At 40.8% G+C, this 22,193-nt stretch overlaps 1 protein-coding gene across 1 annotated transcript; it reads right to left on the bottom strand.

Moving 5' to 3' along the window:
* Positions 1-1,335: 1,335 nt before the first annotated feature.
* Positions 1,336-2,449, bottom strand: LOC311615894 (peroxiredoxin-like 2A). Its single transcript, XM_084907005.1, has one exon. The coding sequence runs from the start codon at positions 2,353-2,355 to the stop codon at positions 1,624-1,626; it is 732 nt and encodes a 243-aa protein (XP_084763131.1). The 5' UTR covers positions 2,356-2,449; the 3' UTR covers positions 1,336-1,623.
* Positions 2,450-22,193: the final 19,744 nt, after the last annotated feature.

The following is a 22,193-nucleotide window of genomic DNA, read 5'->3' as shown; positions in this document are numbered from 1 at the left end:
AGCAGGCGAAAATCGAGGGCACCTTTCTCTCAGAGGTGCTTGCAACAAGTACTGAAGGACCCTGAGTCTCAGGAGTCGCATAGGGCGGGGCTGACGGAAGCCAAGGCTGTAGGCTCCACCCTGAAACCCCGCCCCATCAGAAAAGCTGCCTGCGAAAATGCCTAAACCAAATAGATCACAAACGAAAGAAATGGAGGACAAAAAGCGACTGGATATAGAGTTCAAAACCACACTTATAAGGTTTTTCAAGAGTTTCCTAGAAAAGGCCGATAAAATAAATGAGACCTATGAGGATATGAAAAGGGATCAACAAGAAATAAAGAATACATTGTCTGAAATAAAAAATATTATACAGAGTCCTAAAAACAGAATAGAAGATCGCAAGAATCAAGTCAAAGATTTGGAACATAAAGAGCCAGAAGACACTCCTCTGCAGAAGCTAGAAGGCAAGAGAATCCAGAAAATTGAAGATAATGTAAGAAACCTCTGGGACAACTTCAAACGATCCAACATCAGAATCATGGGGGTCCCAGAAGATGAGAGAGAGCAAGATATCGAAAACATACTGAAAGAAATAGTGTCAGAAAACTTCCCCCACCTGGGGAAAGAATTGGACTTACAAGTCCAGGAAGCACACAGAACTCCAAATAAGAGGAATCCAAAGAGGACCACACCAAGACAAATCATAATTAAGATTCCAAGAGCAAAGGACAAAGAGAGAATATTAAAGGCAGCAAGAGCTAAGCAGGTGGTTACCTATAAAGGAGCACCTATACGATTGTCAGCTGATTTCTCAACAGAAACCATGCAGGCCGGACAGGAATGGCAAGAAATATTCAAGGTGATGAATAGCAAGAACCTACAGCCAAAAATACTCTACCCAGCAAAGCTATCACTCAGAATCAAAGGTCAGATAAAGAGCTTCACTAATAAAAAAAAAAGCTAAAGGAGTTCATCACCACCAAACCAGAATTATATGAATTGCTGAAGGGGGTTCTTTCAGAAGAGAAAGTAAATAAAGATAAAAATTATGAACAACAAATACATAACTATCAACAAGTGAATCTAAAAACCAAGGAAATTAAAAAAAAATCTGATGAACAATATTAACTGTTGAATATATAATAATAGAATCAGAGGTATGGAAGGGGAGTGAACTAATGATTCTTGGGGAAAAGGGGAGAGGAGAATGTGGGAAGAGACTGAACATAAACTGTGCACCTATGGATGAGGACAATGGGGGGTGGGGAAAGGGCAGAGGGTGGGGTGGGAAGGGGGGGGAAGGAACACTTGTAATAATATGAACAATAAAAATTTATTTAAAAAAAATAAAGACAAGAAAGTAAACTAATTTTCAATAACAGCACCTCACACACCATATACGTTTGTAATGCGGCGCTCCAGCCAGCTTTAAGCCTCGTGTTTTGCAGGGTTTAGCTGAAATACCTCTCACTCACGTCTTAGGTTTTTATTAGTCTTATTTGGGAGCTATTTTGTCTCACTGAGCCTAAACAGAGCACAGTGATCTAGTCTAAGGAGATGGCCTAAGTGACACGAGTGGAACCCGGGCCTCCTGTGCAGCAGGTGAGCCCCTCTTATCCCTGAGCTGGGCAGAGCCCACAGTCACTTTTCCTCTGAGGCTAAACTTGCAGCCTGTGGTTTGATCTTCTTAGCAGGCTCCAGAACAGAGGCTAGGTTAACTTTATCTCCAAATTCTTTTTCTCGGTGCTCGAGAAGAATGCCCTGCTTTCCCGATCCCACCATGAAGACGCCCCCGAGGATGAAGCCTTCACCCTCCAGGTTTCCAGAGAAGCCTCCGCTCCGGTCCCGGAAGAAATTGCTCCAGACGCCCAGCCGGACGAACCCCATGAACATCATCTTCCGCCTCTGGGGGCCGTAGAACTTCTTTTCATCCAGGAAGATTTCTCCTTTGAAATAAGGCTGGAAGTCCTTCACCTCAGTCTTGACCTGCTCCTTCACCACAGCGTAGAGGGGCATGCCCAGCTCATCCAACTTGGGCTTCAGGGAGGACAGGTCCGTGGCCTCCTCTCGACAGAGGAAGCAGCCTGGCCTCCGCACAGCCATGATCACAGCGCCCTTCTTCTCCCAGAGCTCATTTGCTTTGAAAGTCCTTGGTTCCTTCTCCAGTGTCTTCAGGTCTATTTCCTCCAGATACTCCAGGTTGGCTCGCTGGGGCTTGGACAGAAACATGTCTGTGTTGGCCAGGAGCAGTGCCAGGGCAGCAGCCCCCAGGGCCCCCGCGCCCATGGACCACATCCCCACGGTGAAGAAGCTTGGATCCTGCGCGGAGGCGGAGCCACCTTTGCGGAGGTCACATGCCTTGCAGAGCCCCATGTGGAACCGTGGACCTCGTCCTGCTCGCGATCCCCTCCCGCCCGCTTTCTCTGGTGCCCGACTCGGGGGGCGGGAGAACCCCCTCTCGCCAGCCCCAGGGGCCCCGGGGTGGGCCAGCGCCCAGCCTTACTTTTTTTTTTTTTTTTTTTTAAATCAAATCAAACTGTTGTGGGGTCGAACCCTGGGTTCAAAATAAGACCACCGGAGGCTGGTTAATTAATTAAAAAAAGCAGGCAAGGATTTATTGAACTGGCCAGGACAGCCACAAGAGCACCACATGCAGGTGGACTCCAAATGACTGCACCGTTTCAGGGGTAGGCAATTCCTTTTAAAGGTTCAAACCACAGGAATTTTCCTTTTGTTCCTAAATCCTAAAGACTAAATTCTAAAGACTGGGGACAGCCTGCAGGGTTGACTGAACTTCGACAGGTCAAGGAGTTTTATACTGTGGTGATGTCACTGCTTTGGCTGACTCTGATTGGTTGGGTGAGGGCTAGGGTCCAGTTACACAAAACGGAGGATAGCTCTGCCCTGCCCCACAGTACAAAATGGAGTCAGGCATTAGCCTTGCCCCGGCCCCGCCGTGGCCTCTCAGATACCTACTAATCTTTCCCACTTACTACACAATGATGTCCTGACTATGATGTATGATAGTGAAATTAATGCTTTGTTAGCCAACCATTGGTTTTCTCCTACTATCAATATAAGCTTTGGTGTTTTTTTTTTTGTTTTTTTTTTTTTTTGTTTTTTTTTTTTGTGTGTGTGTGTGTGTGTTTTGTGTGTGTGTGTGTGTGTGTGTGTGTGTGTGTGTGTGTGTGTGTTTTCTGGCTATATCTACTATAAAGATGTACCTTAGGCAAATACCTCCAAGAATACCTCCCTGATAATTCCACTGGTGGAATTGTATATGGATCTAATCTGAATGAATATTGTATAACTATAGAGATGGGTGATGAAAAGCTAAGAAGAACACCTAGATATGATGGCTTGCAGCAGCCTGTCCTATCTGGAATAGTATATCTTGTCCTTGGACTCACTAGCCATGCTCTTATGGCTGGATGTCTGTGAAACAAGAAAGAAATCAATGGATACCATTTCAGAAATTATTGGGATCACTTGGTGGATAGAAATGTCTATAATTACCTCACCATCCTTCATTCTGGACGCTTGTGAGAAACCCTATGGAATACTCAAACTCTAGCTCTATTGGGGGTCACCTTCACCTATTTAATTATGGCATGGGAAACTCAACATTTTTTGGTCCAACTACTCCCAAGCCATAACTACCCAATGGCAACAAAATTCCTGGTGGATCCAACAACATTGCCCCTCTTCCCCCCCCCAAAAAAAAGAATCAAAAGAGGAATACTTGGAGGAGTAGGGGCTGGCCTTGGCATCCTGGGACAAGCTGAATTTGCAACTAATTAAGAACGTCATTCATTAGAAAAAGATTTTTACAGCAAATAGGTCATATAGAGGGAATACTGTTTCAGGAAGAAGGAAAAAAGGTGGGAAGCAGCATAGAAAAAACAATAAAGCCTTAGTTTCATGGATAGAACAGACTGGACAGACTATAAAAACTCATGCAGAAACCCAACAATGGGAACATGTCTGTGCCTTTAACTCAATTGGGCCTATTGTCTATGCTAATGCAAATGGAATCTGAAGTGGCTATGAAACAACAGCCAACTATAATGGCTGCAGGAGCCCAGGCCAGATACTTATGGAACTCATATGGTTCCCCAGGAATTTCAGAATTTTTGAATGGGAAATGAGATCTACGACACTGTGTTTTTTTAAAAAAAATATATTTTATTGATTTTTTACAGAAAGGAAGGGAGAGAGATAGAGAGCTAGAAACATCGATGAGAGAGAAACATCATCAACTAGCTGCCTCTTGCACACACCCTACCAGGGATGTGCCCGCAGCCAATGTACATGCCCCTGACCGAATCGAACCTGGGACCTTTCAGTCCGCAGACTGACACTCTATCCACTGAGCCAAACCGGTTTCAGCGATACTGTGTTTTAAAAGCCCAGGAGCCAGTTAAATCCTAAGCTTAAATTCCCAGTAGTTCAACTGGTTGAAATAGACACCATCCTCAATAATACTAGAATATTTCCAATGGTGAGTTGATTGGCCATATTTAAAAATAATAAACAATGTGAACCCATCTCACTGTCTGATTGTGAAAATCAGAAAGGTGAATGGTTATGCCCCCAATCCACATGGAACACTGAAGTCATCCAGTCCTGGCCTATTGTATCTACTCCAAAATAATATCTGGTGTATGGGAAAGGGGCATTTTTGCTGGGAAGGGTTTAAAAAATTATGTTATACTAAGCAATTTTTACTGTAATATCACCAAGTTTACATTAAATAATACTAGAATATGGAAAAATACTAAAATTATAGGCAGAATGACTTTGCCTGAGGTTCATAAAATATGTGATAAAACCAATGTATTGGGAAATTGAACTCCTTCTCATGAAGTCATTTCTATGGAAACTAATTGGCCAGAAGAAAATTAGAGCTTCTAGATCATGAAATAGTAAAGAGTCTTAATTCATCTGGCCAAACATATCATAAGGTACAACTGACAGTTAATGAAGGAGGAAAACATATAATTAACTTAATAAAAAATTATGATAATACATGTAAACATGTAAAGGGTTTTTCAGTTGACTGGGATGATTGTTTCCCTCAGACTTTTCCTCATCTAGTATTAGACATTTTCTCTTCCTAATCAATGTTTTTGGTTTAGTATTGTAACTTTTGTTCCTAGTATGTAAATGTTATACTAGATGCAGAAAAATAAAACTTGACAAACAGCAAAAAGACTCAGATCATCGTGGCTCAAAAATTAGAAATGATCCAGAATACTTTTTTAAAAAGATATTTTATTGACTTTTTACAGAGAGGAAGGGAGAAGGATAGAGAGTTAGAAACATCGATGAGAGGGAAACATTGACCAGCTGCCTCCTGCACAACCCCCCACCAGGAATGTACCCACAACCAATGCACATGCCCCTTGACCAGAATTGAACCTGGGACTTCTCAGTTCGCAGATGGATGCTCTATCCACTGAGCCAAACCAATTTCGGCCAGAATACTTTTTAATAAGGACATATAGGATCTGACTGCTTTCCATTTACCTGACCTTTTTAAATGATAATTTGATCTTAAATGCCATCTAAGGTTATGGTCTTGCCCCATCCCCAGTAGTCCACCTGTTCAACAAGACATGCTGACACTGAGACATCACAGGAATGAGCCTTCCTAGCACCATGGGACTCCATTATTCAACCAAAAGGTTGGTCATCAATGCAACCTTTGGATTGATTTATGAAGAAAAAGGGGATGTGTGGATGAAAGCGGCCACATGCTGACCTGACAAGCTCAGGGGAGGCCTGCATAGCACTCTTTCAAACTCAGAGACCTAAAGTAACCACAAAAGATGGACTGAAATTAAACTAATTAAACACAGCTATGGAGAGGAGAATCAAGATGATGCCCTAGGTAAGCACCTAAGCTGCCATCTCGCACAAGTTAGTTCCAATTTCAAAACAAGAACTAAAATCAGAATGGACACCATCCAAAAACACAGGAAAGCTACAACCAGAAAGAAGGAGAGAGGCTCATGGATAGGATTGGGAGCTGCAAAGCGCTGAGGTAGGGTGACGTGTGCACAGAAAGGAAGTGCAGTCAAATGCCTGGCTGGAGGGAGGGGAAAGGAAGTCCCCAATTGCACTTAACCCTTTCCGACTGCACTGAACCCCAACCCCGGCCGAAACCCCATGGACCCAGGCTCATATGGGTGGAGTCTGGACTGTAGAGAAAGGCACCTGGAGACTCAGAGACTGAGAGACTGGGGGAGCTGGGAGCTGCAGCGGGCAGGGTCTACAGTCACGTGCGAGTGAGTGTGCGCAGAGAGGTCTGACTGCGAAGATTGCCGTGGCCTCTCAGCCTTTAGACTCCGCCCCATCCAAGCTGAGCACAGAGGCTTTTGAAATTTTGCATTTTGATCCTATAAGACTGTCTCCAATACAGAAGGTATCCCAGAGTAGACACAGCTGATACCCACATCCAATTGGCCTGAAGGTCAATTTCTCCCAGGGATACCAACAACAATCAAGACTTTACAACAAGGCTGTACACACAGTTCACAAAGGGGAGCACCAAGAGTGTCTACCTCAGGTAACTGGGAAGGCTGACCCACCGAGCCATATAAGACACCAAACACACAAAGCCATCCTACCAACTCTGGGAAGCAGCAAAAATGCCGAGACAAGGAAATAGATATCAAACTAAAGAGATGGAGAACAAATGACTGGATATAGAGTTCAAAACCATGGTATAAGATTTTTTTAAGAATTTCCTAGAAAATGCCAATAAAATTAATGAGACCTTTCAGGATATGAAAAGGGATCAACTAGAAATAAAGAATACATTGTCTGAAATAAAAAATTATACAGAGTCCTAAAAACAGACTGGAAGATCGCAAGAATCAAGTCAAAGATTTGGAACACAAAGAGCCAGAGGACACTCCTCCACAGAAGCAAGAAGAGAAGAGAATCCAGAAAGTTGAAGATAGTGTAAGAAACCTCTAGGACAACTCCAAGCAAACCAACATCAGAATTATCGGGGTCTCAGAAGAAGAGAGAAAGCAAGATACCGAAAGCCTATTGGAAGAAATAGTGACAAAAAACTTCCACCACCTGGTGAAAGAAATAGAATTACAAGTCCAGAAAGCACACAGAACCCCAAACAAGAGGAATCCAAAAAGGACCACACCAAGACACATCATAATTAAAATGCCAAGAGCAAAAGACAAAGAGAGAATTTTGTCAAAAAGCAGCAAGAGAAAAGCAGGTAGTTACCTATAAAGGAGCACTTATATGATTGTCAGCTGATTTCTCAACAGAAACCATGCTGGCCAGAGGGGAATGACAAGAAATATTCAAGGTGATGAGTACCTTATTCAAGGTGATGAATACTTTTGAAACAAAAAAAAGTCAACCGAAAATTGGGGGCAAAAGACCAAAATTGCACAAAAATTACCTGCAGATCTTGACCGCAAAGTAAGTCTTTTCTTTGAAGTGGGGGTAGTCTTATACAGTGAATATAGGCCTAAACCTATGTTTTAACTGTAAAATTAAGGGGTCGTCTTATATACCGGAAAATACGGTAGCAAGAACCCACAGCCAAAATTTCTCTACTCAGCAAAGCTATCACTCAGAATAGAAAGCCAGATAAAGAGCTTCACAAATAAAAAAAAAGCTAAAGGAGTTCATCACCACCAAACCAGAATTATATGAATTGCTGAAGGGGGTTCTTTAGGAAGAGGAAAAAGAAAGATAAAAATTATGAACAACAAATACATAACTATCAACAAGTGAATCTAAAAACCAAGGGAATTAAAAAATCTGATGAACAATATTAACTGGTGATTATAATAGAATCAGAGGAATGGAAGGGGAGTGGACTAACGATTCTCAGGGAAAAGGGAAGTGGGGGGTGAGGGAAGAGACTGAGCAAAAACTGAAAACTGTGTGGGAAGAGACTGAACAGATGAGGACAATGGGGGGTGGGGAAAGGGCAGAGGGTGGAATGGAAACCTGGTGGAGGGGAACAATGGAGGGCAAAAAAAAAAAAAAGGAACATTTATAATAATCTGAACAATAAAGATTTATTTTAAAAACAAACAAACAAACAAACAAACAAATAAACAAACAAGCACAGCAATGGTATCTTCACTGACAAGGTCAACCTTTACCTTAACTGAGCCTATCTGTCTTTTTGCATCTATGATAACTTACTCTTGAAATGTCTGGGTAACTTGTAACTTCCCTTTTTCTGGAGCCCCTGGGGCACAACCAAATGTGGACAGATACCACAAATTCCTTCATTATCATGTTAATTGTTCCTGCACCCACCTAAATATGTGTCCATCATTTTACTTTTTATCCAATCCCAGGGGTTTCCCACCCTGGCTTTGCTTTATCCCACCTCCTTAATCTATCACCAATGACTTTCATGTAACCGACCTATGTCCCTCCTTTGGTTGCAAGGTATAAATACAGATGTAACCTGCTGTTCTCTGGAGCATTATCTGAATTCGTTGAGGTTCTGCTTCCCGGCATATGTGGACAGTTTGCCTCAAATAAACTCACAAAAATTTTTTACAAAAATTAGGGCTAGGATTAAGGTTAGGGTTTGAGGTATGTATGGAGTTAAGGCTAGGGGTAGGGTTAGGTTTGTTGTCTAGGTCCTTTGATGCACATTGTAATAACCTGAATATTTCGGGTAAGGATTAGGGCTAGGGCTAAGACTAGGGTTAGGGTTAGATCTGGGGATAAGGTTAAGTTTAGGTTTTGGGTTAAGGTTAGTGTTAGGGATAGGGTCAGGGTTAGTGCTAGTGCTAGGCTTAGTGTTAGAGTAGGGTTAGGTTTAGTGTCTAGATTCTTGTTTGCACATTGAATCAATCACTTGGTGACTTAGGGTTAGTTTTAGGATTACTAGGGTTAGTTTTAGGTTGAAGTTATGGTTATGGTTATGGTTATGGTTGGCACTAGGGTTAGGGTAAGTTTTAGGGCTAGGATTAAGGTTAGGGTTAATGTTATAGTTAGGCTAGAGCTAGGGTAGGTTTAGAGTTAAGTTTATTTTTTAAAATTTATCTTTATTGTTGAAAGTATTGTAGATGTCCCCCATCTTCCCTAACGACCCCCCCCCCCGACCCCATTGACCCGTTCCATCCTACTTGACCTTCCTCCTCACCTGAGGATATTTTTTTCATTGATTTTTTTCTTCCTTCTTTTTTTAAATGTATTTTTTCTTTATTGATTGAGGTATTACATATGTGTTCTTATCCCCCAAATGCCCCGCTATCCCCCTGCCCCCCACTCATGCCCTCATCTGCCTGTTGTCTGTGTCCATTGGTTAGGCTTATATGAATGCATACAAGTCCATTGGTTGATCTCTTCCTCTTACCCCCACCCTCCCCTACTTTCCCTCTGAGGTTTGATGGTCTGATTGATGCTTCTATGTCTCTGGATGTGTTTTGGTTCATCAGTTTGTGTTATTCATTATATTCCATAAATGAGTAAGATCATGTAATATTTATCTTTCTCTGGCTGGCTTATTTTGCTTAGGATAATGGTTTAGAGCTAGGTCTACTACTAGGGTTAGGCTTAGGGTTATTATAATTAGGGCTAAGGCTAGGTTTAGGGTTAGGTTTAGGTTTAGGATTATAGTTAGAATTATGGTTAGGGCCAGGGCTAGGTTTAGGTTTAAGTTTAGGGTAGAGTAAGGACTAGGGCTACATTTATGGTTAGGGTTAGTGTTAAGATTCGGACTTGGGCTTGGATTAGGATTAGGGTTAGAGTTAGTGTTAGGGCTAAAGTTAGTGTTAGATTTGGTGTTAGCATCTGGGTCTTTGAATGTACATTGGAATCACCTTGATAGTTATGGTTAGCTTTAGGGCTATGGTTATGGCTATGACTAGGGTTAGGATTAGGTTTAAGGTTGTGTTAGATTTAGAGATAGACTAGGGGTAAGGGTCAGGTTTAGGTTTTGGGTTAGGTTAGGATTAGGGTTGTGGTGAAGACCAGCACTAGGTTTAGATTTAGAGCTAAGGCTTCACATAGGGTTAGGATTAATGTTATAGTTATAGTTATAGTTAAGGCTTAGTTTAAAATTATGGTTAGGGCTAGGGTTATGGTTAATATTAGTACTAGATTAGGGTTAAGTTTAGTGTTATTTTAGGGATAGGGTTATAGTTATGTGTAGGGCTAGAGTTAGGATTTAGGTTAGGGCTAGAGCTAGAATTAGCGTTAGGGTTGTGTTCAGGTTAGGGTTATGGCTACGGTTAGATTAGGGCTAGAGTAAGGGCTGGTGTTAGGGATAGGGTTAGGGTTAAGATTAGGACTAGGGCTAGTGTTAGGATTAGGGTTAAGGCTAGTGTTAATGTTAGGTTAGGGTTAGGGTTAAGGTTACAGTTAGGGCTAGGACTAGAGTTAGGTTTACAGTTATGGGTAGGGTTAGGGACAGGGTTATTGTTAGGATTAGGGTTAGGTTTAGAGTTAAGTTTTGGGTTAGGGTTAGGGTTAGGATTAGGGTTAGGGTGAGAGCCGGGCTAGTTTTAGTATTAATATTAGTGTTAGGATTTGGGTTAGGGCTAGGATTTGGGTTAGAGCTAGGGCTAGGGCTAGGATTAGATTTAGGGTTATGTTTAGGGATAGGGTTAGGTTTGGTTTAGGCCTAGGGTTAGGGTAACTGTTAAACCTAGGGTTAGTGTCAGGGTTCATATTTGATTCATTGGATGCACATTGGAATCTCCAGAAGATTAGGGTTAGGATTAGGCTATGATTAAAGTTAGTTTAGATTAGCAGTAGTGTTAGGGCTAATGCTACGGCTAGGTCTAGGGTTAAATTTTAGAATTCATTTGGGTTTAGGGAGACAGTTGGAGTCAGGGTTAGCATTTGTGTTATCGCTAGGGTTAGGATTAGCATTAGGGACAGTGTTAATGTTAGGGTTAAGGTTAAGATGCTGCCTGCACTGTGGATAGTGCTAGGGTTATTGCTATAATTAGGGCTATGGTTTTGGCTATGGCTAGGTTAAGGGTTGTTGCTTGGATTAGCTTTAGGGTTAGTGCTATGATTAGGGCTAGTGCTCAGGATACGTTTATTTAGTTTTAGGGTTAGGGTTAGTGTTATTGTTAAGGCTAGGACTAAGTTTGAGTTTAAGTTTAAGGCTGGTGTTAGGTTTAGGGGTAGGGCTATGGTTAAGTTTAAGGTTAGGGCTAGGGCTCAGTTTAGGGTTAGGATTAGGGTAAGGTTAGGGTTAGGGCTTGTTTTAGAGTTAGGGTTAGTGAATGGGCCTTTAGCTTTAGATATAGGTTAGGGTTAGGGTTAGGGATAGCATGAGGGTCCTTGGCTGCACATTGTAATCACCTGGAGAGTTAGCATTAGGATTAAGGTTGTGTTAGGGTTAGGGTTATGGTTTAAGTTATAGTTAGGGTTATTGGAAAGGTTAGGGTTAGGATTATGATTAAGATTAGAGCCTGGGTTAAAGTTAGGGTTAAAATTAGGGCTAAAACTGAAGTTATGATTAGGGTTAGGGATAGTGTTAAGGCTAAGGCTAAGTCTAGGGTTAGTTTTAGTGTCTGGGTCCTTGGATGCACATTGGAATTACCTGGAGCGTTAGGGTAAGGGTTAGGGCTAGGGTTAGGCTAGGGCTACAGGGGTAGGGCTAGAGTTAGGGGTAGGGCTAGTATTAGTTTTAAGGTTAGAGTCTGGGTCCTTGATTGAAATCACCTGGAGGTTTTTGTTAGGGTTATGGTTAGGGCTAGTGCTAGGGTTAGGATTGTGTTCATGATTAGGGTTAGTGCTAGGTATAGAGCTAGGGTTAGAGTTAGTGTTAGGGTTAAGTTTAGTGCTAGGGGTATGGTTAGGGTTAGGATTAAGGCTAAGTGTAGGGTTAGGGTTAGGGCTCAGGTTAGAATTAGGTTTAGGGTTAAGATTAGGGCCGAGGCTAGGATTAGATTTAGGGTTAGTGTTTTAGTTTGGTCTAGGGATTCCTCTAGCCCTAGCATTAGGGTTATGGTTAGTTTATAAGGGTAGGGTTAAAATTAGGGCTAGCCTTGTTTTGGGGTTAGCGTTAGTTTTAGGGCTAATTCTTGTGTTAGGGTTAGAGTTATGATTAGGACAATGGCTATAGTTAGGGACAAGGTCAGGTTTAGGTTTAAGGCTATAGCTTGTATTATGGTTAGGATTATAGCTAATGTTATGGTTAGGTTTAGGATCAATGTTATTGGTATGGTTAGGTCCAGGACTAGGATTACAGTAAAGATTAAGGTTATGTTTAGGTTTAGGGTTAGTGTTATGGTTAGGACTAGGGCTTTGGTTATGGTTATGGTTAGTGATTGGTTCTTTGGGTGTACAGTGTACAGTGTAAACATCTGGAGATTTAGGATGGAGTAGAATTAGGGCTAGAGTTAGGTTTTTTGGATTGGAATCACCTGGAGCGTTAGGATTAGGTTTAGGGGTAGGCCAAGGGCTAAGATTAGGATTAGAGTTAGGGTTAAGTTTAGTGTAATGAGCAGGGCCAGGGGGCTAGGGTTAGGTTTAAGATTACTGTTATAGATAGGCTAGGGCTAGTGTTAGGTTTCAGGACAGAGTTAGAGCTACGGGTAGGGATAGAGTTAGTATTATAGTTAGGGGTAGGGCTATGGTTAGAGTTGGGGTTAGTATTAGAGTTAGATTAAGATTTGGGCTAGGGTTTGGATTGGAGTTAGGTTTAGGGGTAGAATTGGGACCAAAGATAGGGTTAGTGTTAGGTTTATTGTATGGGTACTGGGATTCACATTGGAATCACCTGGAGTGTAATGATAAGATTTAGGGGTACGGCTAGGGGTAGGGTAGGGTTAGGTTTCAGTTTAGTGCAAGGTTTGGTTTAGGCTAGTGTTAGTGTATCTATTAGTGGTAGGGTTACAGTTAGGGTTCCGTGTGTGCACAATGGAATCACCTGAATAGTTTGTGTATGGGTTAGTGCTGCTGCTAGTACTAGGGCTAGGATTAGGGCTAGGTTTATAGATCAGATTAGGTTTAGGGTTAGAGTTAGGGTTATGATTAGGATTAGGACTAGTGCTATGTTTAGGGTTAGGTTTAAGATTAGGGCTAGAACAAGGCTAGGGTTAGTCTTAATGTTACCATGTGGATCTTTGTGTCCACAGTGGAATCATCTGTAGAGTTAGAGTTAGGGTTCAGGCTAGGTTTAGGGTTAGGATTAGTTCAGGTTTAGTGTTATGGCTAGTGTTAGGGTTAGATTTTAGAGTTGTTTTAGTGTTAGGGTTAGATGTTTCATAAGGAGTAGGTTTACCATTATGGTTAGGATAGAATTAGGTTAGTGTTAAATTAAATCTATGCTTAGGTATAGGTTTAGGGTTAAGATTAGTTCTATGTCTATGGTTAGGATTAGGATTAGGAGTAGGGTTAGGGTTTGGTTTATTATCTGGTCCTTGGATGTACATTGCCATATCTATAGAGTTAGGATATGGGTTAGGACTAGGACAAGGTCAGGGTTAAGGTTAGGAGAAGGGTTACATTTAGGTATAGAGGTAGGTTAGGGTTAGTGTAAGGATTAACATTAGAGCTAGAGTTAGGGTTAAGGTTAGAATTAGGGGTAGGATAGGGTAATGATTAGGGCTAGGTTTAAAGTTAGGGTGAAGAGTAGGCTGGGGTTAGGGTTAGTGTTATTGTTAGGGCTAGGGCTAACGATAGGGTTAGGTTTAGGGCTAGGGTTAGAGTGTAAAGCTAGGGTTAGAGTCAGGGTTAAGGTTAGGGCTAAGGTTACAGTTAGGATTATGGTGAATGTTAGTGCTATGGTAAGGTCTAGGGCTATGGTTTTAGTAAAGTTAGGGTTAGGTTTTGTTTCAGATTAGGGTTAGTGTTATGTTTGGGGTTAGGGCTTTGGCCATGGTTAAAATCAGTTACTGTGGCTTTGGATGCACAGTGGAATTACCAGGAGAGTTAGTGTAAGGGTAGGGTTAGGGCTAGCATTAGGGTTATGGTTAGTGTTAGGGGTAGGGTTAGAGGTAGACTTAGCGCTAGGTATAGAGCTAGGGATAGGGGTCATATTAATATTAGGGCTAGAGTTACAATTAGGGTTAGGGCTATGGTTAGAGTTAGGGTTAGTGTTAGTGTTAGGATTAGGGGTAGGAATAGGATTAAGGTTCAGTTTAGGTTTAGGAATAGGGCTATGGTTATGATCAAGGGTAAGGTTAAGGCTATAGCTGTGTTAGTGCTAGGGTTTGAGTTAGGGCTAGGGTTAATGTTAGGATTAGTGTTATAGTTATGGCTTTGGGTAGGGTTAGGGTTGGGATTAGGGCTAGGGTTAGGGTTAGATATAGAGCTAGGCATAGAGTTAAGTTTAGGGCAAGGATATAAAAAAGTTTAGGGCAAAGGCTATGTTTAGGGTCTGTTATATTTGGGACTATAGCTTTTGTTGGGTTTAGGCTGAGGTTTAGGGTTAAGATTAGAGTTAGGACTCTAATTACTTAGTGCTAGGGTTAAGGTTAGTAAGTTTATGCTTAGGGTTAAGGTTAGTGTTAGTTGTATGCTTAGGTCTAGGGCTCGGGTTATGGTAAGGTTTAGGTTTAAGATTATGGTTATAACGTATTAGGGTTTTTGTTATGTATATGGCTAGAGCTTTGGTTAGAGTTAACACCTGAGTATTTGAATGCACAGTGGAACCACCTGGAGAGTTACACTAATGTTTAGGGTTAGGCTTAGGCCTAGGGTTATGGTTTGGGTCCTTGGATGCACATTGGAACGACTTGAAGAGTTAGGGTTAAGGTTAGGTCAAGGTCTAAGATTAAGTCTAGGGCTAGGGCTAGCATTATGTTTAGGGTTTCTGTTAAAGGTAGGGCTAGGGCTGCGGCTAGGGTTAGGGTTAGGCTTAGGGTTAGTGTTATGGTTAAGGCTAGGGCTGGAGCTAGGATTAGGGCTAGGAACAGGGTAGGGTTAGGTTTATTGTCTGGGTCCTTGGGTCAACATTGGAATAACCTGGAGAGATAGAGTTAGTGGAAGGGTTAGGGTTAGATTTTAGTTATCTAAAGTTTGGGGTTAAAGCTGGGTTTGGGGTTAGGGTTAATGTTATGTTGAGGGCTAAGTTTAGGATTATGGTTAAGCTTAGGGCTAGGGCTAGGGCTAGGGCAAGGGTTAGCATTAGGGTTATTGTTTAAATTAGCGCTAGAGCTAGGGTTAGTGTTATGTTTGGGATAGATATATGGCTAAGCCTAGGGTTAAGTTTAGGTTTATCATCTGGGTTCTTGGATACACATTGGAATCACCTAGAGATTTAGGGTAAGGGTTAGGCTAGGGCTACAGCTGAAGTTTGGGTTAGGGCTGGAGCTAGGGTTATGTTTAGGGCTATGGTTAGGGATAGTATTAGGAATAGGTTTTGGTTTATGATTAGGGATAGAGATATGGTTACAATTATAGTTAGTGTTAGGGTTAGGGTAAGGGCTAGGGCTATGTTAGTGTTAGAGTTAGTGTTAAGTTTAGGACTAGGGCTAGGGATAAGGTTAGGGTTACTGTTATAGTTAGGTCTAGGGCTTGGGCTAGGGCTAGGTTAAGGGTTATAGCTAGGGTTAGGATTAGGGTTGTACTGGGGCTAGTATTAGCCTTAGGGTTAGGCTAGGGTTAGATTTAGGATTAGGTATATATATAGAGAGAGAGGAAGGGAGAGGAAGAGAGAGATAGAAACATCAATGATATGAAAGAATCATTGACTGGCTGCCTCCTGCATATCCCCTACTGGGGATAGAGCCTGTAACCCAGGCATGTGCCCTTGATGGGAATCAAACCTGGCATCCTTCAGTCCACAGACCAACATTCTATCCACTGAGCCAAACCAGCTAGGGCAGGGTTAGGTTTAGTGCTATGATTAGGGCTAGGGCTCTGGTTCAGGTTAGGGTTAGAGTTAGGTTTGGGTTAGAGTTTGTGTATTGGTGAGGACTAGGACTAGGTTTAGGGTTAAGATTAGGGCTAGGGTTAGGGTTAGGTTTTAGGTTTAGGGGTAAGACTATGGTTAGGTTTAAGTTTTGTGTTAAGATTAGGGCTGGGGTTGGGGTTAGGGTTAGGAATAGATATGGGATTAGGGCTGGGATTAAGGTTAGGGTTAGATTTAGGGCTAGAGCCAGTGTTAGGTATAGGATTGGGTTAGGGTTTAGGCTAGTACTAGGATTAGGTTTAGGGTTAGTGTTAGGGCTAGGGCTATGGCTAGGTTTATGTTATGTTTTATGGTTAGGTTAGGATTATGTTTAGGGTTATGGCTAGGGTTGTGATGAGGGCTAGGGTTAGGGTTATGGCTATGGTTAGGTTTAGGGCAAGAGCTAGTTTAGGGTTTAGGTTAGTGTTAGGGTTACAGCTAGGGCTATGGTTATATTTAGGTTTAGAGTTATGATTAGGGTTAGGGTTATGGTTAGGGCTAGGGCTAGGGCTAGGGCTAAGGGTGGGTTACATTTAGGGCTAAGGTCATGGATAGGGTTAGGTTTAGCTTCTGGGTTGTTGGCTGCACATTGTTATCAACTGAAGATTTAGGTTTAGAGCTTTGCTTACAGTTAGGGTTGAGGCTATAACTAGTTTTAGGTTTAGGGTTAGGTTAGTGTTAAAGATAGGTCTCAGGTTAGAGTTACATTTTAGTATAGGGTTAGTATTAGGGTTACAGCTGAGTTTAGGGTTAGGTTTAGTGTTATGCTTATGGCTAGGGTTAGTGTTAAGATTAGGGCTAAAACTAGAGTTAGGGTTAAGTTTAGTCTTATACTTATGGCTAGGGTTAGAATTATGGTTAGGGCTAGGATTAGTGTTAAGACTAGTGCTAGGGCTAGGGCTAGGTTTAGTGTTAGGGTTTGTGTCTGGGTCATTGGATGCACATTGGAATTACCTGGAGAGTTAGTGTAAGGGGTAGGGTTAGGGCTAGATTTAGGGTAGGTTTAGTGTTAGTTTAATGTTACCGTGAGGGCTAGGTCTAGGGTTAGCATTGCATTTTTTTGATTGGATTGAGTTTTTGGTTTGAACTGGAGTTAGTGTTAGTATTATGGTTAGGTCCAAGGTTAGGGTTAAGGTTAGTGTTAGGGCGAGGGTTAGGGTTAGTGTTATGGTTAAGGCTGGGGTTGGATTTATGGTTAGGGTTAAGTCTAGATCTAGGATTAGGGTTAGGGTTAGGACCAGGGTTTGTGTTAAGATTAGGTTTCAAAGTTGGGTTAGATTTATTGTTAGAGTTGGAGTGTTAGTGTTAATATTATGGTTAGGGCTAAGATTACATTTAGGTATAAGATTAGTGCTAAACTTAGATTTCGGTTTAGGGTCAGAGTTAGGAATAGTATAGGGTTAGAGTTAGGTTTAAGGTTTGAGGCTATGGCAAGGGTTAGGGTTTGGTTTAAGGTTAGGTTTATGATTAGGTTTAGGGTTAGGGTTAGTGCCAGGGTTTGGTTAGTTTTAGGTTTAAGTTTAGGGGTAGGGCAAGATTATTGTTATGTTTAGATTTAGGGCTAGAGCTAGGATTATTGGTAGGGGTAGTTTTAGGGCTAGAACTAGTGTTAGGGAAAGCTAGGTTTAGGGTTTTGGTTAGGGTTACTTTTAGGGTTAGTGTTATGATTAGGACTAGGTTTAGTGTTAGGATTAGAGTTAGGTTTAGGGTTAGCGTCTGGGTCCTTGGATGCACAGTGTAATTACCTGGTGATTTAGGGTAAGAGTTAGGGTTAGGGTTAGAGTTAGGGTTAGGGTTAGGTTAAATTTGGTTAGTTTTAATTTGGGGTTCAGGTTAGGGTTAGGGTTAGTGTTAGGATTAGGGTTAGATTAAGTTTAGGGTTAGGGTTAAGGTTAGGTTTAGGTGTTAGGATTACAGTTATGGTTAGGTATAGGGTTAGGGCATACTTTAGGAAAATATGCAGGAAAGTGTTGAAACACATAATTCATGTTTAAAGAACTGTGGAATGTATAGGATCATCTTTAAAATAGTTAGAATTCTTATTGAAAGTGGTTGTAAATATGTAAGAAAATTTTGTAAAACCCTTATAATTCATGCTGAAAGAGTTGGGATATATGTAAGAAATTGTTCAAAGCACTTAGAATTCAAGCTTATAGAGCTGTGCAATCTGTAGGGAATTATTGAAACACTATCAATAAACATTAAAAAGCTGTGAAATGTGTAGGCTAGTGTTTTAAAACTTAGAATTTACATTGAAAGCACTGGGAAATATATGGGAAAATGATTGGAACACTAGTAATTCCCATTTATAGAGCTGGGATATCTGTAGGAAAATGTTGAAATATCTGTAGGTCACATTTAAAGGGCTGTGATGCCCTAACCCATATGGCTCAGTGGATATAGCATTGGTCTGTGGACTGAAGGGTCCCAGGTTCAATTCTGTTCAAGGGCATGTAACTTGGTTGTAGACACATCCTCAGTGAGGGATGTGCAGGAGGCAACTGATCAATGTTTCTCTCTCATCGATGTTTCTAACTTTCTATCCTTCTCCCTTCCTCTCTGTAAAAAAAATCAATAAAATATATTTTAAAAAATAAACAAAGGGCTGTGAAATGTGTAGGATACTGTTAGGTTTAGAGTTAGAATTAGCATTATGAGTTAAGGGTTAGGGTGAGAGTTAGGGTTAAGGGTTATGGGTTAGGCTAGAGTTAGGACTTACTGTTAGGGTTAGCTATTGGTTTTAGGGTTGAGGAAATGTGTACGATAGTGTTTTAAAAAACAAATTCATGTTGGAAGTGCTGGGAAATATGTAGATGTGGGTGAAATGTTTATTATTCATATGTATAAAGCTGGGAAATTTGTAGGAAACTTGAAATACTGAGATTTCACTTTTAAGGAGCTGTGTGATGTATAGGAAAATGTTTAAAACACAGAACTCACATTGATAGAGCTCAAAATGTTTAGGAAGGTGTTAGAAACACTGAGAATTCAAGTTTAAAGGCCTGAAAAACATGTAGGATTAAGGTTAAGTTAGGAGTTAGGATTGGGGTTATGAGTTAAGGTTAGGGTTAGGGGTTAGGGTTTAGGCTAGATAGGGCTTACTGTTAGGGTTAGCATTTACTAGTAGTGTTAGGATTATGAAATGTGTAGGATAGTGTTAGAATTCATGCTAAAAGAACAGGAAAATGTTTAGAAAAGTCTTTAAAACACTTAGAATTCACATTTAAAAAGCTATGAAATACAGAGGATAGTGTTTTAAAAACTTAGAATTCACACTGAAAGCCCATGGAAATATCTAGGAAGGAGTTGGAAACACTTATAATTCATGCTGAAAGAGCTGTGATATATGTAAGAAAGTTGTTGAAACACTTAGAATTCACATTTAATGAGCTTGGAAGTGTACAAAAGTGTTTAAAACACTTATAATTCATGTTTATAGACCTTGAAAATATGCAGGAAAGTGTTGAAACACAGAGAATTCATGTTAAAATAGCTGTGAAGTATGTAGGATATTGCTAGGGTTAGGAGTTAGGTTTAGGTTTAGGGTTAGGGTTAGGAATTAGGATAGGGTTAAGGATAGGATTAGGAGTTAGTATTAGGGTTAGGGTTAGAGTTAGGAGTTAGGTTCAGGCTATAGATAGGGTTTATTGTTAGTATTAGCACTTAGTGTTAGGATTAGGAAATGTGTAGAATAGTGTTTGAAAGATGTAAAATTCACATTGATAGAGCTGGAAAATGTTTAGGGACGTGTTTGAAAAAGAGTTAACATTTATAGAATTGGAAATGTGTAGGGAAGTCTTGAAACTCTGAGACCATATTTAAAGAGCTGTAAAATGTGTAGGATATTGTCTAAAACACTTAGAAATCAGGTTGGAAGGGGTGGGATATATCTAAGAAAGTGTTAGAAAACACTTGTAATTCACGCTGAAGCTGCTGGGGTATATGTAAGAAAGTTGTTGTAAACTTAGAATTTACGTTTCAAGAGCTACAAAATGAAGCAAAATAAGACAGTCAGAGAAAGATAAATATCACATGATTTCACTCATTTGTGGAATATAATGAACAACATAAACTGATGAACAAAAATAGAACCAGTGAAGGGAAAATATTTTAGAATCTAATAGAAGTAATCCTGGTATTTACAGATTTTAAATATTTCCTACAACTTTTGTGATATCATACTATGTTAGTTTTGATAATATTATTATACCTAAAATACAGTTTTTAAAATATTAATGTTTATTCCCTATAATATTACTATATTTAAGATACTTTTTCTTGAATAATTGGTGTTTATTGCTTGTAACATTATTATACTTAAGACTAAAGGTCCAGTGCACGAAATTCATGCATGTCCCTCAGCCTAGCCTGTACCCTCTCCAACCTGGGACCCCTCGAGGGATGTCTGACTGCCCGTTTAGGCCCAATCCCAATGGGATCACAATCCAGGACTTCTGGATCCCAACTGCTCACCTGTCTGCCTTCCTGATCACCCCCAAACCATTCACTTCTCAGCCTGATTGATGCCTAACTGCTCCCCTGCCAGCCTGTTTGCCCCTAATTGCCCTCCCTTGCAGGCCTGGTCCCCTCAACTGCTCTCCCCTACAGGTCTGGATTCCACCTCCCCGCGCCCCCCCCCCCCCCAACTGCCCTTCGTTGCAGGCCCAGTCACTCCCAACTTCCCTCCTCTGCTGGCCTGGTCACCCCTAATTGCCCTCCCCTGCAGGCTTGATTGTCCCCAACTGCCCTCCCTTGCAGTCTTGGTCCCTCCCAACTGCCCTCCCTTGCAGGCCTGGTTCCTCCCAACTACCCTCCCTGCTGGCCATCTTGTAGCAGCCATCTTGTGTGTTGGAGTGATGGTCGATTTGCACATTACTCTTTTATTAGATAGCATTATTTTTCTTGAAATGTTAATGTCTATTGCATGTAACATTTTTATATTTAAAATAATTTTTCTTGGAAAAATTAAATAAATTTCCTCCTAAAAAAATAAAGAGCTAGTAAATGTGTAAAAAAGTGTTTAAAACATTTAGAATTCACATTGAGAGAGTTGGGTAATGTTTAGGAAAGTGTTTGAAACACTTAAAATGCACATTGATAAAGATGGGAAATCTGTTGGGAAGTGTTGAAACACTGAGAATTCACGTTTAAAGAGCTGTGAAATGTGTAAGATAGTGTTAGGGTTAGAATTAGCGTTAGGAGTTAGGGTTAGGGTTAGGATTAGGGATAAGGTTAGGGTTAGGGTTAAGGTTAGAAGGTAGAGAGTTAGAGTTAGGAGTTAGGCTAGAGATAAGGATTACTGATACGGTTAGCTCTCAGTGTTAGGGATAGGGAATACTTGTGATTAGTATTAAAAGTTCTGCAAAATATGTAGGAAAGTGTCTGAAAACATAATTCTCGCTTAAACAGCTGGGATATACCGTATTTTCCGGCATATAAGACGACTTTTGAAATGAAAAAAAGTGAACCGAAAATCGGGGGCAAAAGACCAAAATTGCACAAAAATTACCTGCAGATCTTGACGGCAAAGTAAGTCTTTTCTTTAAAGTAGTCTTATACAGTGAATATAGGCCTAAACCTATGTTTTGGCCTATATTCACTGTATATTCACTGGGGGGTAGTCTTATACAGTGAATATAGGCCTAAACCTATGTTTTGTCTGTAAAATTAGGGTATCGTCTTATACTCCAGAAAATACAGTATGTAGGAAAGTGGTTGAAACACTTAGAATTCACATTTATAGAGTTGAGAAATCGGTAAGGGAGTGTTGAAACACTAAGAATTCATGTTTAAAGAGCTGTGAAATGTGTAGCTCAGTGTTAGACTCCTGTTCATCTCTGATGTGTTACTGCACTGTACCCTGATTGGCTTAAGGTCCTGGGTTAGAAATCTGGCTGGAATGTCTAATCTGAGGATGGTGGCACAACAGGAGTGGGAATGCAGACTGGTGAAGCCATTATGGAAAACAATATGGAGTTTCCTAAAAAAAATTAAATATAGAACTTGTATTTGACCCAGTGGCCCCACTTCTAGGAATATATCCCAAGAAACCCAAAACACCAATCAGAAAGAATGTATGCACCCCTATGTTCATAGCAGCACAATTTACAATAGCTAAGATCTCGAAACAACCTAAGTCCCCATCAGTAGATGAGTGGATAAATTTATACTATGGAATACTATACAGCAGTTAAAAAGAAGGATTTCTTAGCCTTTGAGACAGTATAAAGGGACCTGGAGAGTATCATGCTGAGTGAAATAAGTCAGTCAGGGAAAGACAATTATCACATGATCTCACTCATATGTAGAATCTAAGTAACAAAATAAACTGAAGAATGAAGTGTGT

Source organism: Pipistrellus hanaki, assembly GCF_964339955.1.
Source record: "Pipistrellus hanaki genome assembly, contig: scaffold_24, whole genome shotgun sequence".
In the NCBI taxonomy this organism is placed as follows: Eukaryota; Metazoa; Chordata; class Mammalia; order Chiroptera; family Vespertilionidae; genus Pipistrellus; species Pipistrellus hanaki.
The sequence above is the reverse complement of the archived record's forward strand: the minus strand, read 5'-3'. Positions and strand labels throughout refer to the sequence as shown.